The sequence below is a fragment of the Camponotus floridanus genome, unplaced genomic scaffold, assembly GCF_003227725.1.
Source record: "Camponotus floridanus strain SB8 unplaced genomic scaffold, Cflo_v7.5 scaffold1, whole genome shotgun sequence".
Lineage (NCBI taxonomy): Eukaryota > Metazoa > Arthropoda > Insecta > Hymenoptera > Formicidae > Camponotus > Camponotus floridanus.
Genome location: NW_020229214.1, coordinates 6,668,654 through 6,685,279, shown reverse-complemented (window position 1 = coordinate 6,685,279; position 16,626 = coordinate 6,668,654). Strand labels below are relative to the sequence as shown.

At 33.0% G+C, this 16,626-nt stretch overlaps 1 protein-coding gene across 1 annotated transcript in view; it reads left to right on the top strand.

Annotated features, from left to right (window-relative positions):
* Nucleotides 1–10,036, top strand: part of LOC105254073 (DE-cadherin) — a 129,256-nt gene extending 119,220 nt beyond the window's left edge. Inside the window, exons 3-16 of the mRNA XM_020028384.2 lie at nt 1,877–2,012; nt 2,453–2,691; nt 3,748–3,936; nt 4,663–4,964; nt 5,076–5,346; nt 5,470–6,049; nt 6,134–6,315; nt 6,402–7,740; nt 7,819–8,042; nt 8,120–8,335; nt 8,408–8,747; nt 8,827–8,979; nt 9,092–9,279; nt 9,407–10,036. Coding sequence (XP_019883943.1) covers nt 1,877–2,012; nt 2,453–2,691; nt 3,748–3,936; nt 4,663–4,964; nt 5,076–5,346; nt 5,470–6,049; nt 6,134–6,315; nt 6,402–7,740; nt 7,819–8,042; nt 8,120–8,335; nt 8,408–8,747; nt 8,827–8,979; nt 9,092–9,234 — 4,314 coding nt within the window. The 3' untranslated portion in view covers nt 9,235–9,279; nt 9,407–10,036. The remainder of the gene's footprint in view (nt 1–1,876; nt 2,013–2,452; nt 2,692–3,747; nt 3,937–4,662; nt 4,965–5,075; nt 5,347–5,469; nt 6,050–6,133; nt 6,316–6,401; nt 7,741–7,818; nt 8,043–8,119; nt 8,336–8,407; nt 8,748–8,826; nt 8,980–9,091; nt 9,280–9,406) is intronic.
* Nucleotides 10,037–16,626: the final 6,590 nt, after the last annotated feature.

Genomic DNA, 16,626 nt, shown 5'->3' with positions numbered 1-16,626 from the left:
TTCCAATCAATTTAGTTCTAGTACACCTTTTTTGAAGAAAAAAAAAGTCAAACGCAAGAATAATAAGATTCTGCTACTGCGACGTAGCATTTTCTTCGCTATCATTAATAAAACGCAGTTTTCTTATAGATATTACATTAATGGAATAACGTTCAACGCTCTCGGTCCTTTTAAAGAATCAAATTTCATCATTTTCCTTACCCTTGGTATAAGCTCCTACCGTGAATCAGAGATGGTAATCGCGGTGAAGCTCGTTAGTCTTTTGCGCATATTAATCGTCGCGGAAAGATGCCGTGAGCAATTCACAAGTTACGGGAGCTTTTTCATCTTTAATATTAATTAACAGCCGAGAGTGTATCTCGCGATCACGTCACGTGTATCATTCCCTTAAAACTCGGTACAAAGTATCTCGAAAGAGAGAGAGAGAGAGAGAGAGAGAGAGAGGAGGGTCATTTATTCGAGTACAACGTGTACAGTTCGCTTTACAACACCGACTATGATGAAATTACTCGGCGTTTCAAGTACGATATTTACACCGACGTTAAATGGAATACCGATAATTAATGCAATTCACTCCCTTCCCTTTCCTTGCTATTCTTCGAAATAACAGTTTTCGACGACGCGGTGCGTACTCGCGGCAATAATCCGCTCTTCCATCCGCTCTTCGAGACTCTTTTTTCTCGTTATTTTCCCTCGGGTCCCGTTGATGAAGCGATTACGAATTCCAATTGACGGAGAGAGACGTTTCTTGGAATAAGTCGGCGTGAATCAGCCGCGAATAACATAACGGAGTTAATATGCTAAAATACACGGCGAACTTGTTTATCGTTAATGAGGCTGGAAAGTACGAGAACGAGCACGCCGTGCCGGTGCTATATCGAGGTAACATATGACCTAGGCAAAGTGCAAACGCGAAATTCTAAGCGGTCTGATGGGTTTGCCAGATGCTGGAGGCGTGTCTCGCCGCGCGAGCAAACCCAGCAAGAGGAGAGCACACGCGGATTATATTTCTTACCAAATGCTGTTTACCTGGGAATATCGTTATCTCGTGGGACAGAAAATAGTAATGAATATTAATGTCGCGACCATTTAATTACATCGACGATAACTATCTAGGGAGTGCGTCACCCACGTACTTTAGCGTGGTAAGCACGAATTGGAACGTGCTTATCCAAGTCGGAAGAATCTAGCGCGATATATTAGTTATACACGTACCATATTATTATTATTACTGTGTTTGAAAGAAAATTTCCTACGTCGACGTTGTAAAGTTCGCAGTCGCTTTATTGCTACTCGATGTGGACGAATTATTTATTCTTGTCCCAAGTTAAATACGACATCGATCAATCGTACATTACGTATGTTAAACGCCGTTGGATCGATCCTTAATCGCGATGAAACGGTAACACACGGAACGTTATACGGGGGCAGTAGCAGTCATAATTCATGAGAGTATAGCTCGTATCGCAAGACGCAACAGACCGCGTAACCGTTGTGCCAAGCCGTGGAACTTGTCTAACCTTGCACACATGTTCTAGATCACCAACGTGCATGATTATTACGAAGCGCCTACTTATATGGCGCTCCGTTTTTTCCACTCCCTCTCTCTTTCCACCTATACTTGTATCCTATTCTAAGAGGCTATGGATCTTTTATGAGGCAATACGACATAATAGACCGCTCGAGTCCACGCCGTGATTAATGGCGCTTGGTTTATGAGGAGCGCTTTGATTTATCGAGAGCCTTGTTCTCTAAAGTCTTGCTCCGCGCGCCAAGTTTACCGATTAATCCCCCGGACATATCTTTCGGGGACTCCCTCATCTTCCCCTTCGCTAACACTCGCGCTAATAGCCGTCCGTTTCTCTTGCGCTTTCAGCTCGATGAGAATCACAACCACAAGCCGGTGTTCACCAATTGCTCGAATTATGCGCCCGTAGTGAAGGAGGAGGAATCGCGCGGCACGACGGTGATCCAGGTGTACGCCGAAGATAAAGATCCGCCGGATGAAGGAGGTATCGTATACAGCGTGTCGTCAAGTATAACTCTATCGTCATAAATGTTGCAAATTATGCGCCTGGTTAAATGGAGCAATCTTTTTTTACAATCTAGTCAAAGTTTTATTACTTTGAATCGGTACAAACGGAAAAAAAAGTTCGTAGACACGTCTGTCTTCATGTTTGAGCTTATTTTTTAATTACACGAATCAGTAACTTTGTTTTATTTTCGGTGATTTGCCGAGCGAAATAACACGTGGCACGCGATTTAAAAACGAGAAGTCAAAAGTCGCTGTCGCGGCCGAGAATAGACGTATCGGCTGGATGAAATGCCTCGCCTTGCTTTGCCTTGCATTTATAAATTAATCGAGTAAAACACGTGCATTATTTTGTACAAAGTGGAACCAACAAGAACACTACGTCGAGTCGTAATGGATAATTATCTGATAAATTTTCAGGCACTATTACGTACAGTTTCGTGACCGCTCCCGACGAGAGGTTGAAATTCGAGATCAACAGTACGACGGGTCTCATCCAGACGACCCAGATCCTCGACAGGGATGAGCCCGCCAGGGAAAAGGAGGCTTATCTCACAGTTCTCGCGACTGACAATGGAAAACCACAGTTGGATGACGTGTGTACGTTTAAGGTCACCATCGAGGACGTCAATGATAATGCACCCGTCTTTGACAAAGTGGTACGTGATCAACTATCCAGTTACCAACTCGTAATTCCTTTACGATTCGTATTTACAAAAGAATCCGAGTGCATGTAGGACGAATAATATATAATACGCGCGTACGCCGCTTACAGGTATAATAATTATGATTCGTATCGGAAAAATATTGGAAAAATTTATTACGGTTTAACAGCAACATGTTTTTTTCAGTTTATAAAGTTCATTTTACCAGCATATGAAGAATTTGATTTTTTCAATATTTTTAACATTTTTTTTCACCAAAACATTTATCGTAGATACTATCTTTATCGATAGAAAGAAAAGAGATGGATTTTTAAGTATATAAAATATTCCATATATTATACACTTGAAAAAATATCTTTTTCGTACATTCTATAAGATTTTTGAAAAATAAAACATTCTGGCAAACGCACATTTCTAGAAATGAATAGAATTAATTTGATGAAATAATGAATAAACTATATCGTGAATAAACTATATCGCAAATTATGGTAAAGGTATTCGTGTACTTACAAGTTTCCTTTTTTCATAGACTAACATATTATCACTATTAACGATTTCTGCTTGAATTTTTTTTTGCTTTATTTCAATCCCAGGTCTTCCGTGGATACGTATGGAAGGTTGGTTTCGAATTTGCGGTATAAAATGTTGTTCGATATGCGAGATGAATGAAAAAAATTAAAATGTCTCTCAAATGTCGTCTTGTTTTACATACAGTTTACATTTTTTTTTTTTCACGGAACAAATTTTATTTAATTTTTATATATTGAATGTGAAATTTTATCTGTACGAGTTTCAAACGATATTTTTATACGATCTCTCTCTCTATATTTAGTCAACGAACTACCTTTTCCGTTGTCCTTCTGTGTTAAAGAAGTTATCATGCACGTATGAAATGTTTTAGAAATGATAATGCACCGTAAGCATGATTTGCATAAAAACTGCATGTAATATATTACGCGAAATGCGTAATATATTAATTTTAAAAACTACGTGCACTTTGCGTGTAATAATCGTTTCTCGTTTGATGCTAAATTTCGATTTGTTACACAGGCATACACGGAATCCGTGCCGCAAGATTTACCTGTTGGTCGCGAAGTCATGAGAGTCTCCGCTAGCGATATCGATGACGGTAATAATTCTGTCGTACGATATAGTCTAGCGGCTAAGAAAACGGAGGATGCCGCCTACTTTCGAATCGACTCAGAAAGCGGTATCATATTCCTCAACAAAGCTATAGATGTAAGTAATATGAGAGAGAAAGACATGGTTATAAGAGGGTAAAACGCTACTTTGTTTCATAAAGTCCTCTCGAAAGAACTTGTAATATTTTCTCGTGTAAGATATTTTATTAGAGTCTTGTTGGTACAGAAAAATACGCGATGTCCATTCATTACTCTTCTTCAGCGCTGAGAGACTTTCCCTTTCTTCGAGTGCCTGGGCTTTTATTGCCCTTACCGATACACGCCGATCAATTGGCGATCGATTGGCTATCAATTTGCACAGGCTCGATACTAATACGTCATTCCGAGACGATTTCGGAGTACCTTTTCCGTGAATCTCAAACGGCGGATCCGTCAGTGGAACTCCACGCAAACTATTATCTTACACTCGATAGTTTAAATGGCGATAATAATAAATAATTCCTTTCATGATTGTTTCTGAATTTCCATATCATTAGCAAGCTCTATTACGTAAACTATGTGCGTTGAAAATATTACTTCAACATTTTGTATGTGATTAAACAAAGTAATTTATCGGAATTATCGGAAAAACAATTTGTTACTCTATTTTTCATGTTTACTAAAAATTTTATTCCAATTAAAAGCTACGTTAAATAATGCAATACATTGATCCGTTAATTTAATTTTAAACAAAAAGAAAAGAAAGCTTGAGTTTTTCGAAACTCTTACTTAACAGTTTATACATAAATTTCTTATATATTATGTTCATTTTGAATTTGTACAGCGGAGTCCAAATTATAAATTCAGTATGACAGCCACCGCCAAGGATATTGGCAAAATCTCACTCAGGAATTCCATTGATCTTGACATACGGGTTGTGGAATCGCATAAGAAGGCGCCAGCTTTTTTGCCAAGGCCTTTGGAGGCAATTAAACTTAAGGAGAATTTTAGCGATTTCGATGCGAACATTGTCCGTTTAAAAGCAGTCTCCAATATTGATAATTCCAGCAATTCGGACAGTTCGACTCTGCTCTTCGAGCTTGTGCCTGGTAGAACGGAGCAAACTAACAAAGGGAACACTTTTAGGTAAATTATGTTTATCTCATTCTCCTTGCACATTTATATAATAACATGTCTTTTTGCATTTATGTAATTTTATCTCATACTTATGACATATATGTATATAAATATAAATAGATTAGAATCTACTAAGGACGTAGCGGATATCAAGCTCGCTCAACATCTTGATTATGAAAGTAACACGCAGTATTCGTTAATAGTACGAGTACAAAATAAATATCAACTAGCCGCCGAAACAGTGATCGACATCGAAGTTCTCGATGTAAATGACAATATTCCAGTTTTCCGTGATATCAAAAAAGGAAGCGTGTTGGAGAACGAACCTCGAGGAGTTCCTGTAATGCAAGTACGAGCCATCGATGCTGATGGCACTTCCGCTAATAATCAGGTATTGGAGTTATCTAAATATTTCATGCTTTAAAAATATTTTTTTTTTGTTAACGAGTATCCCAGGTAAAAGGATTATATCTAGTTATTAATACGATATCTTGATTTCATTTTCTCTCAAAAGGTCAGTTACGAATTGGACAACTTCAAAGATCTCTTCACAATCGATCCGCAAACTGGCAATATCACGACATTGGTGACGTTTGATAGAGAGGTCGAAGATACGTACAATGTCAAAGTAATAGCAACGGATAATTCTCCAAGCGCTCTGTTTAAAACCGGCGAGCACAATAAAGGGCAACAGGTGTTTCGAATCGAAATCGCCGATAAGAATGACAATCCGCCTCGTTTCACTGAAAAAGTCTATACCCATAATTCAATTTACGAAAATGCAAACATCAATGCGCCCGTGACTGAAGTCAAGGCTGTCGATTCTGATACAGCGAGCCCTGTCACATACAGCATTATACAGGGAAATACTGACAATAGCTTCTATATCGAAGCTACAACGGGAAAAATTCGCGTGAATAAGGCGCTTGATTATGAAAAGATCACCAAATACAATTTGACTGTGAGGGCGTTCGATGGTGTATTTAACGATACTGCTCAAGTTGAAATTTTTATTGAAAACATCAATGATAATCCACCAGTCTTTGAAGATTTTAACAAAAATCCAACGATAGAAGAAGAAAAATTGATAGATGGTAGGATGTCAATACGCAATAATTTTCAATAATTAAAAAGAAATTAATATTAATTTTTAATACAAACCTATATGCTTTAATTAGGATGTATTACTACTGTGGTGGCTTACGACCCCGATATCGAAGATAGAAATGCCGATCAGCATATCGCATATTTCATCGTCAAAGAAGATCAACAACCTTTGATAGGAATCGACAAATCTGGCTGTCTGAAGTTGAAAAAGCCACTGGATCATGATCCGCCGAATGGTTATTCAATGTGGACTGTGAGTCAGATTAAATGATGTTTTTATCGGCTTAAAATATCTTATAAACTTAATTTTGACTTCTGATTTTATTTTTACATTTGCAGGTGATTGTAATGGCAAGAGACGAAGACGGATCGCCTACGGCTCTACGCGAATTGGTTATGGTTAATATCACTCTCATAGACATAAATGACAATGCACCGTTTCTCGAAATGCCTCCCGTCATTTGGGATGAAAACAGGCCGCCAGGCAAGATAACTGAACTCAAAGCGCGAGATTACGACTCTGAAGAGAATGGTCCGCCATTTGAATTCCGAATCGATGATAGTGCGGACGATGAAATTAGATCCAAGTTCGACATTCGTGACGTTAATCTATACGCGCGAGTTGAGTTCGATCGTGAAGAACGGAAAAGTTATGATATACCGATCGCGATCACGGACAGCGGTATGCCACCCATGACAGGTACCTCGACGCTCACTGTCATTATAGGCGATGAAAATGACAATCCCATGCAGGAAGGTTCGAGTTCTATATTCGTTTACAATTACAAGGGAGAAGCTCCCGATACGGAAATTGGACGCGTTTACGTTAACGATCTGGACGATTGGGATTTGCCTGATAAATCTTTCGATTGGGCCTCTCCTCACGATGGATTCCATCTAGATCCCAATACCGGCATGATCACTTTGCTGTCGGGTACGTCAAATGATACCTTTGTATTGAAATTTATCGTCACTGAGAGAGGCCATCTTATTAAATCGCACCAAGTATATGCGTATGTGAATGTCACCGTTAAAGAACTTCCGGAAGAAGCCGTGGATAGATCCGGTTCCGTGCGATTTTATGGGATAACCGCGGAGCAATTTGTAGAGCCTGACGAATCCGGCGTCAGTAAAAAGGAAATATTTCAAGAGAAGTTAGCCTCTATGCTAAACACATCCCTCGAGAATGTCGATGTATTTACGGTGCTTCATTCGCCTCATCACAACAATAGAAGTTTGTTAGACGTCCGATTTTCGGCACATGGCAGTCCGTATTACGCTTCCGAAAAGCTAAACACGATTATAGCGCAACATTCCAAGCAGATTGAACGAGAAATGAAAGCGGACATCTTATTGGTAAACATCGACGAGTGCTTGTTCGAGAAGGTTCATTGCAACAGTTCATGCCGCAGTTTCTTAAATGCCAGCACTATTCCATATTCCGTATATACTAATACTAGTTCGTTCGTCGGTGTTAGAGCAATTGTTGATCCGTTGTGCACTTGCACCGTAGCGGAACCTATCGTTTGCTTAAATGGCGGTACTCCTCTGGCACAACGATGCGAATGCCCACCTGGTCTTGAAGGACCGAGATGCGAACTATTAGGTATCGGTTTTCAGGGAGACGGCTGGGCCATTATGCCACCACCTAATCAAGCTTGCGATGAATCGCATATAGGTACTGTTTTCTAATGCCTTATGTTTATTAATACATAATTTTCATTATGCTTCTATCTATATAAACAAATTATCACAGGATTGGAAATAAGACCACACATGGATAATGGCCTTGTTTTTTACTTTGGTCCTATGACTTATAGTCCTAAACTTGGACTTCGAGATTTCATGGCATTAGAACTTCAACATGGGTTCGCCGTATTGTATATCGACTATGGAACGGGAACTGTGAGACTAGATCACAAACAAATTAAATTGACGGATGGCAAGAATCACAGAATAGATATTTATTATACGAAAACTGTAAGAATTCTCGCTATATATTATTTTATTTGAAATTGAATAAGTCATTATCTCATTGTATTTGATTTTTTTTTTAGTCAATGGAGATGAGGGTTGATAATTGCGGCATATCTGCTTGCATGAGTCTCACTGCACCGCAAGGAACTAATGAATTTTTAAATGTTAATAGTCCTATGCAAGTAGGTGGTACATTAAGTAATTTAGCATACTTGGCATCAAATTTAGGATGGGATCATCAACCAACTAATAAAGGATTTATTGGTTGTATACGTAACATGACATTCAATGGAAATGTAAGTGACAAAGAAAAAGAGATAAAAAGTATAGTTAATTAAATTCTATTTCCCTTTATTCGTTCGTTTCAGACATACAACTTAGGCATGCCATCGCTGTCTAGAAATGCAGATCCCGGTTGCAATCACGGTATGGCAAAGGCCATCTCATTCGGGATCGACACGAATTTTATAGTAGCCATAGTAGTTTGCGTATTAATATTGTTAATATTACTCGTCGCGGTAGTAGTGCATAGAAGAAAGACGGATGATTTGTATAAGGATATGGATGATATTAGGGAAAACATTATAAATTACGAAGACGAAGGAGGCGGTGAGGTTGATACGGCATTTGATTTGAATGTATTAAGAGCTATTTACGATGCACCGCCTATTGATTCCAAAATAGCTCCAATTAGCCTACAGGGTAGAGGTAAAAAAACGAGCAACATTACTAATATATTACTTATACATAAATTGTTGTAAATTAAAAGAAGTCTGTTCGTTTAAAGGAAACGACGAAGTTCCAGACATTTGCGGTTTCCTAGATGGAAAAAAGGAAAGCTGTGATAAAGATCCCGATACAAATCCATTTGACGACGTAAGACATTATGCTTACGAGGGAGAGGGTAACTCGGAAGGCGATCTATCATCGCTAGCTTCCTGTTAGTATTTTCAAATACAAATACAAGCTATTTAGACAGAACATATTTCTATTGCTTCAATTTTTTGTTTATATTAATATTTTTTAAATTATTTTTTACATCTCATTTATAGGTACCGATGATGGAGATCTCAAATTCAATTATCTATCTAATTTTGGACCAAGATTCAGAAAGTTAGCGGACATGTATGGAGAAGATCCAAGTGATGAGGAAAGTGACGGAGTCGGTGAACGAGAGAGCGAAAGCTGGTGTTGAGTTTTCTTAACCGAAAATTTCATAGCTGTAAAATTTTTAACACAGGTAATATAATTAGTTACATAATCTTTAAATAGTGTTATATATTATTTTGTAACATGTACAATATTAACATAAATATGATTATTATTATATTGTTAAAAAATATATATATATAGTATGCATTTTACAGATTCGCTCCAGCATATATGGTTTATGTAACCACAAATATGAGTATACATGTCACAGGATTTGTATTATAGAGATCTACAGCCTCAAGCTTTTAACAACAAGCAAAGAACACCAGGGCTAAAACTGTACTTAAAATTACGCGTGGTTTCATTCACCGATTACTATAATTTAAAGACAGCAAATAAACGGAGAGCATTAAAATATGCAATCCTATTGACGCGATGTGTAATTACACATGAGCGTGATTTATTTAATAAACGAAATAAACTTTACAATTATCGCGAGTGATTATATGGACGCTATAATACGAATTCCGTTTATACAGGAAAGAGTGTTGCGTATCTCATACTGATCATTATGAATTTTTATATTATCGAAAAAAGATTCACGTTTATGTTATAATTTTACACTAGAGATGATATATGTATAATAAGTGGAACAAGAGAGAAAATAGTGCGTTCACTACGTTGCGCGAATATAAACATTACAAGTTCTAGATTATCGTATTCTCGTCGTATGTATTTCGACGAGTTATTGGACAATCTGGATTTCCATAGGCAATTTTTTTTTTCTATAACTAATTATGATGTGTAAATTATGATATATTGTATTTTGAAAAATTATAATAAGCTATGCTCTATACATGGGTTAAAAATATGTAAAAGAGATAATCTGCATAATTTTTGCATTATATAGACGGCTTAATACTTTATCAATAATTAGAAATCATTTCTTACTGATAATTACTAAATATTGTATAGAAAATGATATATAGGAAAACTTATAAAAATTTTGTTTATGCTTTTAAAATAAAAATTAAAAAGAATTTGCATAAATCAATAATTATACATGAGTTTATTTCCTTTTTTTATGTTTTTATTTTACTCTAATTTCGCCAAAATTATCGAAAAGCTTTTTTCTATGTGCTTTTCCATAGTTGATTGATAATTATAACATATATTCCATAATTGATTGATATTTATAACATATATAACTTCTTTTTTTTCAATATATATAAAATTAGCGAAGTATTAAGCATATTTTTTAATTGTTCATTCGTCAAATTTGGATAAGAGAAAGAGAGCTATTTTCTATTTTGTTAATATTTTTTTAATATTACGTATTTTATAATAGCGATGAAATGACTGACTTTATAACTCGCCGTCTAGGAAAACCTAAGTAACTTTATAAAAATACAAAATTGACTGCCAGATTCAAGAGAAAACCATTCGCCTTTTTATGCGCATCATTAGCTTTTAACGTTATATGCATTCCAGCAACGAACAGAATAATTGAGAGTATAATATCAGTTTATAAAATGTCAATAACATACACTGTAGTTTTGTAATTAACAATCTATAACAAGATAGTAAGTTTTATCGATTATTGATTTGTAATCTTGAGTTTGGCAATCTTCAAGTTACGAGAGGAGTTTCCAGACTATTTTTTATACATACTTTATATAAATAAATAAGTAAATATATAAAGATATATACAGGGTGTCCCCGATCACCTGTACAACCCTTTTAAAATAAAAATAAATGGCTTTCATTAAAAATCGCGAACAATTTTTAAGTAAATCGGGTACGCTCTATCAAATGGTGATATTTTCAACTTTTGATTCTGACTGAAAATACACTCCGGATCGGAAGTTGAATTTTTTTAAGGGGAACATGGTACTTCTTATTACAGATTCGAATTGTACATGAAAAAATAAGTAACTTTTGTATCAAATGTTTTTTCTGACCTTGAAAGTAACTGTGATGAAATAATGATCAATTTTAAGATTGACTGACAGAGGCACTTTTAGAAAAAAACGTTTGATACAAAAGTTTCTTATTTTTTCACGTACAATTCAAATCTGTAATAAAAAGTATCATGTTCTCCTAAAAAAATTCAACTTCCAATTCGAATGGCGCATTTCCAGTCGGAATCAAAAATTGAAAATATCACCATTTGAGTATCCGATTTACTTAAAAATTGTTCGCGATTTTTGATAAAAATTTATTTTCATTTTAAAAGGGATGTGTACGGGTGGTCTGGGACACCCTGTGTGTGCGTGTGTGCGCGTGTGTGTGTGTGTATGGTGTATGTGTATATATGTATACTTATACACATACATAATGTCACTCAGATAAGTGAGATCAATGAAATAATTTTAAGAAAAGCCGAGGACATTCTTATGAGAATAAAAAAAGAGCAGCGTGCAAATAAAAGAATGAAAGAAATAAAACGTTACTCTTCTATAGTTAATTGATATAGTATTTTAATAATTATATGTACGTGAAAGTGAGAGAAAAAAAAGAAAAAGTGTGTATGGTATGAAATGCCATGAGTGTATGCGTCTCGATTATATCAGATGAACATGCGTACATACAACATTATGTGTGTATGAATTGTTACATTCGATATATGTTACAAAACATACCTTTTATATACGTATATTTCTCGCGAAAAATTATTCTCGTCGCAAATTTGTCCGTTCTACTAGTAGGATTATAAGCAAGCAGATATTTAAGTATTCCACACAACACACACACACACATTACGTTAAGTCGTAATGACTGAAAGCAATGAAGAATCGACGCATCAAGATCCATAGTGCCATAGTGCGCTTTGAATACTGATCTTTCTCTTAATTTTGCAAAATATCATCTCTATCAATCTCTATCAATAAGATCACTTCGTATTACGATGTGCAAATAATTTCGAGATGATAATAGTCTCATCACAGAAATAATTGTTTGTGTCTTTCATTCATTAATCACTGTTTCGTATTACTAACCCTAATCATCATTTTTGCTAATATATCTTTATGCGATTGATAAGCATTTATATATATCACTTGACATAAAGCTCTTATTTTTAAGCTTCTTAAGCTTTTTTAAACTTCACGATAAAGTTACGATAACATATATATTGTCTGCGCGTGGTTATGTTGAGACATTCTGAAAACAAATGTTTTTCAATTATTTAGTGCTTTATAAGATTTTATATCTTATTAACGAAGAAATAAATGCAAACGAAAATTTTTATATTTCGATACTTATCATAATAATAGAAAACGAGAATATTTTGAAGTCTTCAATTCACTTTAAAAAAATTCAAGATAATGTCAATAAAATCTGTATAATTATATATTCGACAAATTTTCAATAGTTTGCTCATTCCGTGCAAAACTGCGTACAACCAAAAAAATGCTCAATAATATGTTTTTATATTTAAAGTATAATATTCTTACATATTTTACAAATAGAAATTATAAAATACCATAATTTTTTCATAACTATGTTCAAAAAAATAACAAAAATAGCATTAATAACATTTGCCTTTTGTTAATTGCTTGAAAAACAATCTCAACGTACTGCGCTTTTTTAATACATATCGTGAAATTTAACGCGTATGACGTGCATATGCACGTGCATGTATATGATAAGGAACACAACTTAGGCGGATGCATGTGATCTCAAGAGCTGCACATTTTAAATGCTCTTCTTTCATAAATATTTATGAAGAGCTACTTAGGCGCTTGCCATTGAACAACGATTAAAAGAAAAATGATTAGAATATATCAACTTGTAATTTAGTCATTTGTAGAGAAAGATATAAGATTATCTGTATTAAAATTTTTTTTTGTGCAAGGTTTTACAAAAATTCACTTTTTTTAATTAAGGCAATATTTGAAGGCAAGCATTAAGATAAGATGTTAATTAAATATAAAAAGTTTGTATGATAAAGTAAATATAAAGATTAATGTGTATAATGTAATAGGCTAATTCGTCATACAACAACTTATGATAAATATTACTCGATAAATATTTCCTCTATTATTTCAATAATGATAAAAGATTAACAAATTACACATAAACAGGAAGCATAAACATTTTATAACTTCTTTTTGCAAAACATTTTTTATTTATTTATCTAATGGAAAATCCTCTCAAAAAACTTGCCTATGTATTAACCAAATTTATTATAATAATTGTCATTTCGTAACAAATAACTTTGTAAAAAATGTTAAATAATTGTTACTCTTCAGCAATTTTATATGCCTATATATTGTCATTTCTATTATTTGTACAGACAAACAATAGATAATCTAAATAGATAAAATATCAAGAGTAATTGCTATTGATAAAAATTTACTTAACACTGCCTTTAAGTGATAGAAGAAAATCATAAATTCTTTGACGTGCGGTTTTAATAATTAAATCTTAATCAGGGGTACTATTCTACACTTTAATAAAACCTTATTGTAAAAAGACGTAAATATAGAGATACAAAAATATATATGTACACACGTATAAATATAATGCGCGCGTGTATACACAGGCTTGTACATTACCTAGAAAAATAAGAAATATTACGAAGAATTTATTATGTGATAATTGACAGCAACGCATATGAGCGCACCATTATCCTTTCTCTTTGAACCACTTTTAGCCCGAGAAATTATGTGTAATTTCTTTTTTTGTAGTAATAAAATGAGATTCGAATATGTTTTGCTTTCTATTTCAAAATCCACCTTAGACGATTTATCATCCATAAAATTCAAATATTATATTATGTCCTGCATATCTTGATATATATTTCATAAAACGCATATGTGATATGTTCTTTTTAATCTTTTTTTAAAAATATTTTCTATATTATATATCAAGAAATAAAATTCTGTTAGGAATCATAAATTATAACTCATTTAAAGTGATCTTAATTGTCACAGTTATAAAAAAAAATTTTTTAGAGAAATATTTCTTTAATTACGATATTTTATTGTGTGATAACCCAAAAATTAAATATATATATTATGTAAGATTATATATATATATATATATATATATATATATATATATATATAACTGATTGATGAAGTAATCTATGAGGCTTCACATCCTGCTATGACGCTCTTGTTAGTAAATTAGTCTAGAAGCCTTTAAGTGTCACGGTCGCACGCATCAATTTCATTTGGCAATATACATGTCACGGATGATGCAAGTAATATAAAGTTTACTTTTTCGGACATAATTAATTTCATTAATGATACTGCATAATAAGTATTAAAAGAAAAATGATTGTCTTCATAAGTTATTGTATCAAAAAATCAGTTTTTTTTTATCAATGTCTTTTTTTCTTCTTTATTGTAAAGCTTAAATATAAAAATTTATAAAATGTTACATGTTCAATTTGATTTTTTTCTTTATTTGTACAGATGCAAACAAGTTGTATCTTAATAACTGTTGCCGTGATGATTTGTCTCGTGAAAAATGAGAAATCAACGACATGAATTCTCGACTATGATGGGTTTTACTTAGACAGAATTATATCATTTAATTTTGTCGTTTACGTACTTTCAATTATGTAAGAAAAACTATAAATGTGCTATAATGTTATTAGCTTATTTCATTAAAATATGTTTTGATTACAGTAGGAAAAAATATGGTCATACTAAAATAATTTTCAAACAAATATTAAATTCTTTAATGATCAGGCTAATAAGTTAATGGATTATATATTGCAAATGCATGCAAATTAAATTTGACGATTTCTTGTTTTCTAAATATATTTATAGTACTAAATATATTTATACATTTACATATACTTTTATATATATATATATCTTTACATATACTTTGGTTATATCTATTTTTATATATTTTAGAAAATATTTGATATTACTTTTATTTGAAGAAAAATCTTGTTAAAAATATTTATATATATTGAATAATTTAATATATATTCATAATATTGATCTATTGGCAAAAAGAGAACAAAAATATTGCATATAAATATAAAATAGAATAAAATAAATATAAAATAAATATATATAAAATAGATATAAAATAGAAAGTTATATAAAAATTTCTATTTGATATTAGAAATATATATGTATGATTTCTTATTTGAAACAAAATCTTCTTTATTTTTTACATTATGTTATATAAATATATGTATACAAATGTGAGATTTATAAAATTATTAAGATTATTAAGTAAGATATATCTATAAAAGATGTGTTATTAATTTTCCAAAATCGATTTTCTTTTCCTGAAAACATATACAATTCAACATATATAAAAATTGTATTCTTCGATTCTCTTTTTTTTATATATAGAAGATCAGTACTTTGTGTACTTATATTAATTATTATATCAGTTACAAAACATTATATATATGAAAAAATCTGGAAATTGATGTATAATGATTATATAATTTCATATTTTAATATCACATAATAGATGAAAATATCCAACATTTATCTTTTTTGAATGTATGATATATGCGATGATAGTTTGATGCATGATAATTTGCAATTTTATTTTGACACAGTTTGTGTGTGTGTCAAATATATTAATTACGATGTATATATGCAAAAACAGCTGATGGTTTTGCAAGGTCGCATTAAAAGTTATAACGATTTGTATAATAATTGTATTTTGTATAATTATATCTGATAATTATATCTCTAAATGTATTTTTATACATACATGTATAGTTTTATACATGTATGGTTCATAGATTTTTCAATTGTTCTCAATTTTCATATTAAATTTATGTAAAAGAAAAAACTTTGAATGAAACTGTTGCAAAGTGAAAGATTCAACGCCGACGCAGAGGTCCTATTATTTCCCCCTGAGATAGTGATTAAATCAAGATGTTGTAATGCGCGCGCGTTAAAGTAAGGGGTCAGCAATGTATAAAAACAGCAACCGCATCTTAGATCTCTTGTAATCGAAATCTTTTGCACATCGGCACATCGTCTCACGAAAAATACATTCTATACATTTGTACGAAAGTGTTATCATGTGAGTCCCTTTTTTATTTTTTTGTGCATATACAGTGTAATTATTTATTCTTCATTTCATTATAGTCATTATAAACTCATTCACAATGATACTATGCACATTTTGCTTGAGGTGTTTGAAACAAACGCAATTGTTGATTCATTCATTTTTTTTAATTTAATCGAAGATTACATATCGCTGTGTGTAAAATTTTGTGAATTGATTAAGCTCTACGATTTTTTTTCAAGGTTCTGTAAGATGCCAATGAGTTTGTTCGCTTTAGCGTTTCTTTTCTTAATCCTTGTTTCGGATGGTGAAGCTCAGTTAAATTTTTCTCCCGGATGGGGCCAAGGTAAAAGGAGTCAAGATATGCGGATTAGACCGAGTAATACGGATTGTTCGTCGCAAAGCGCATTATTGGAACAATTGTTAAAATTAT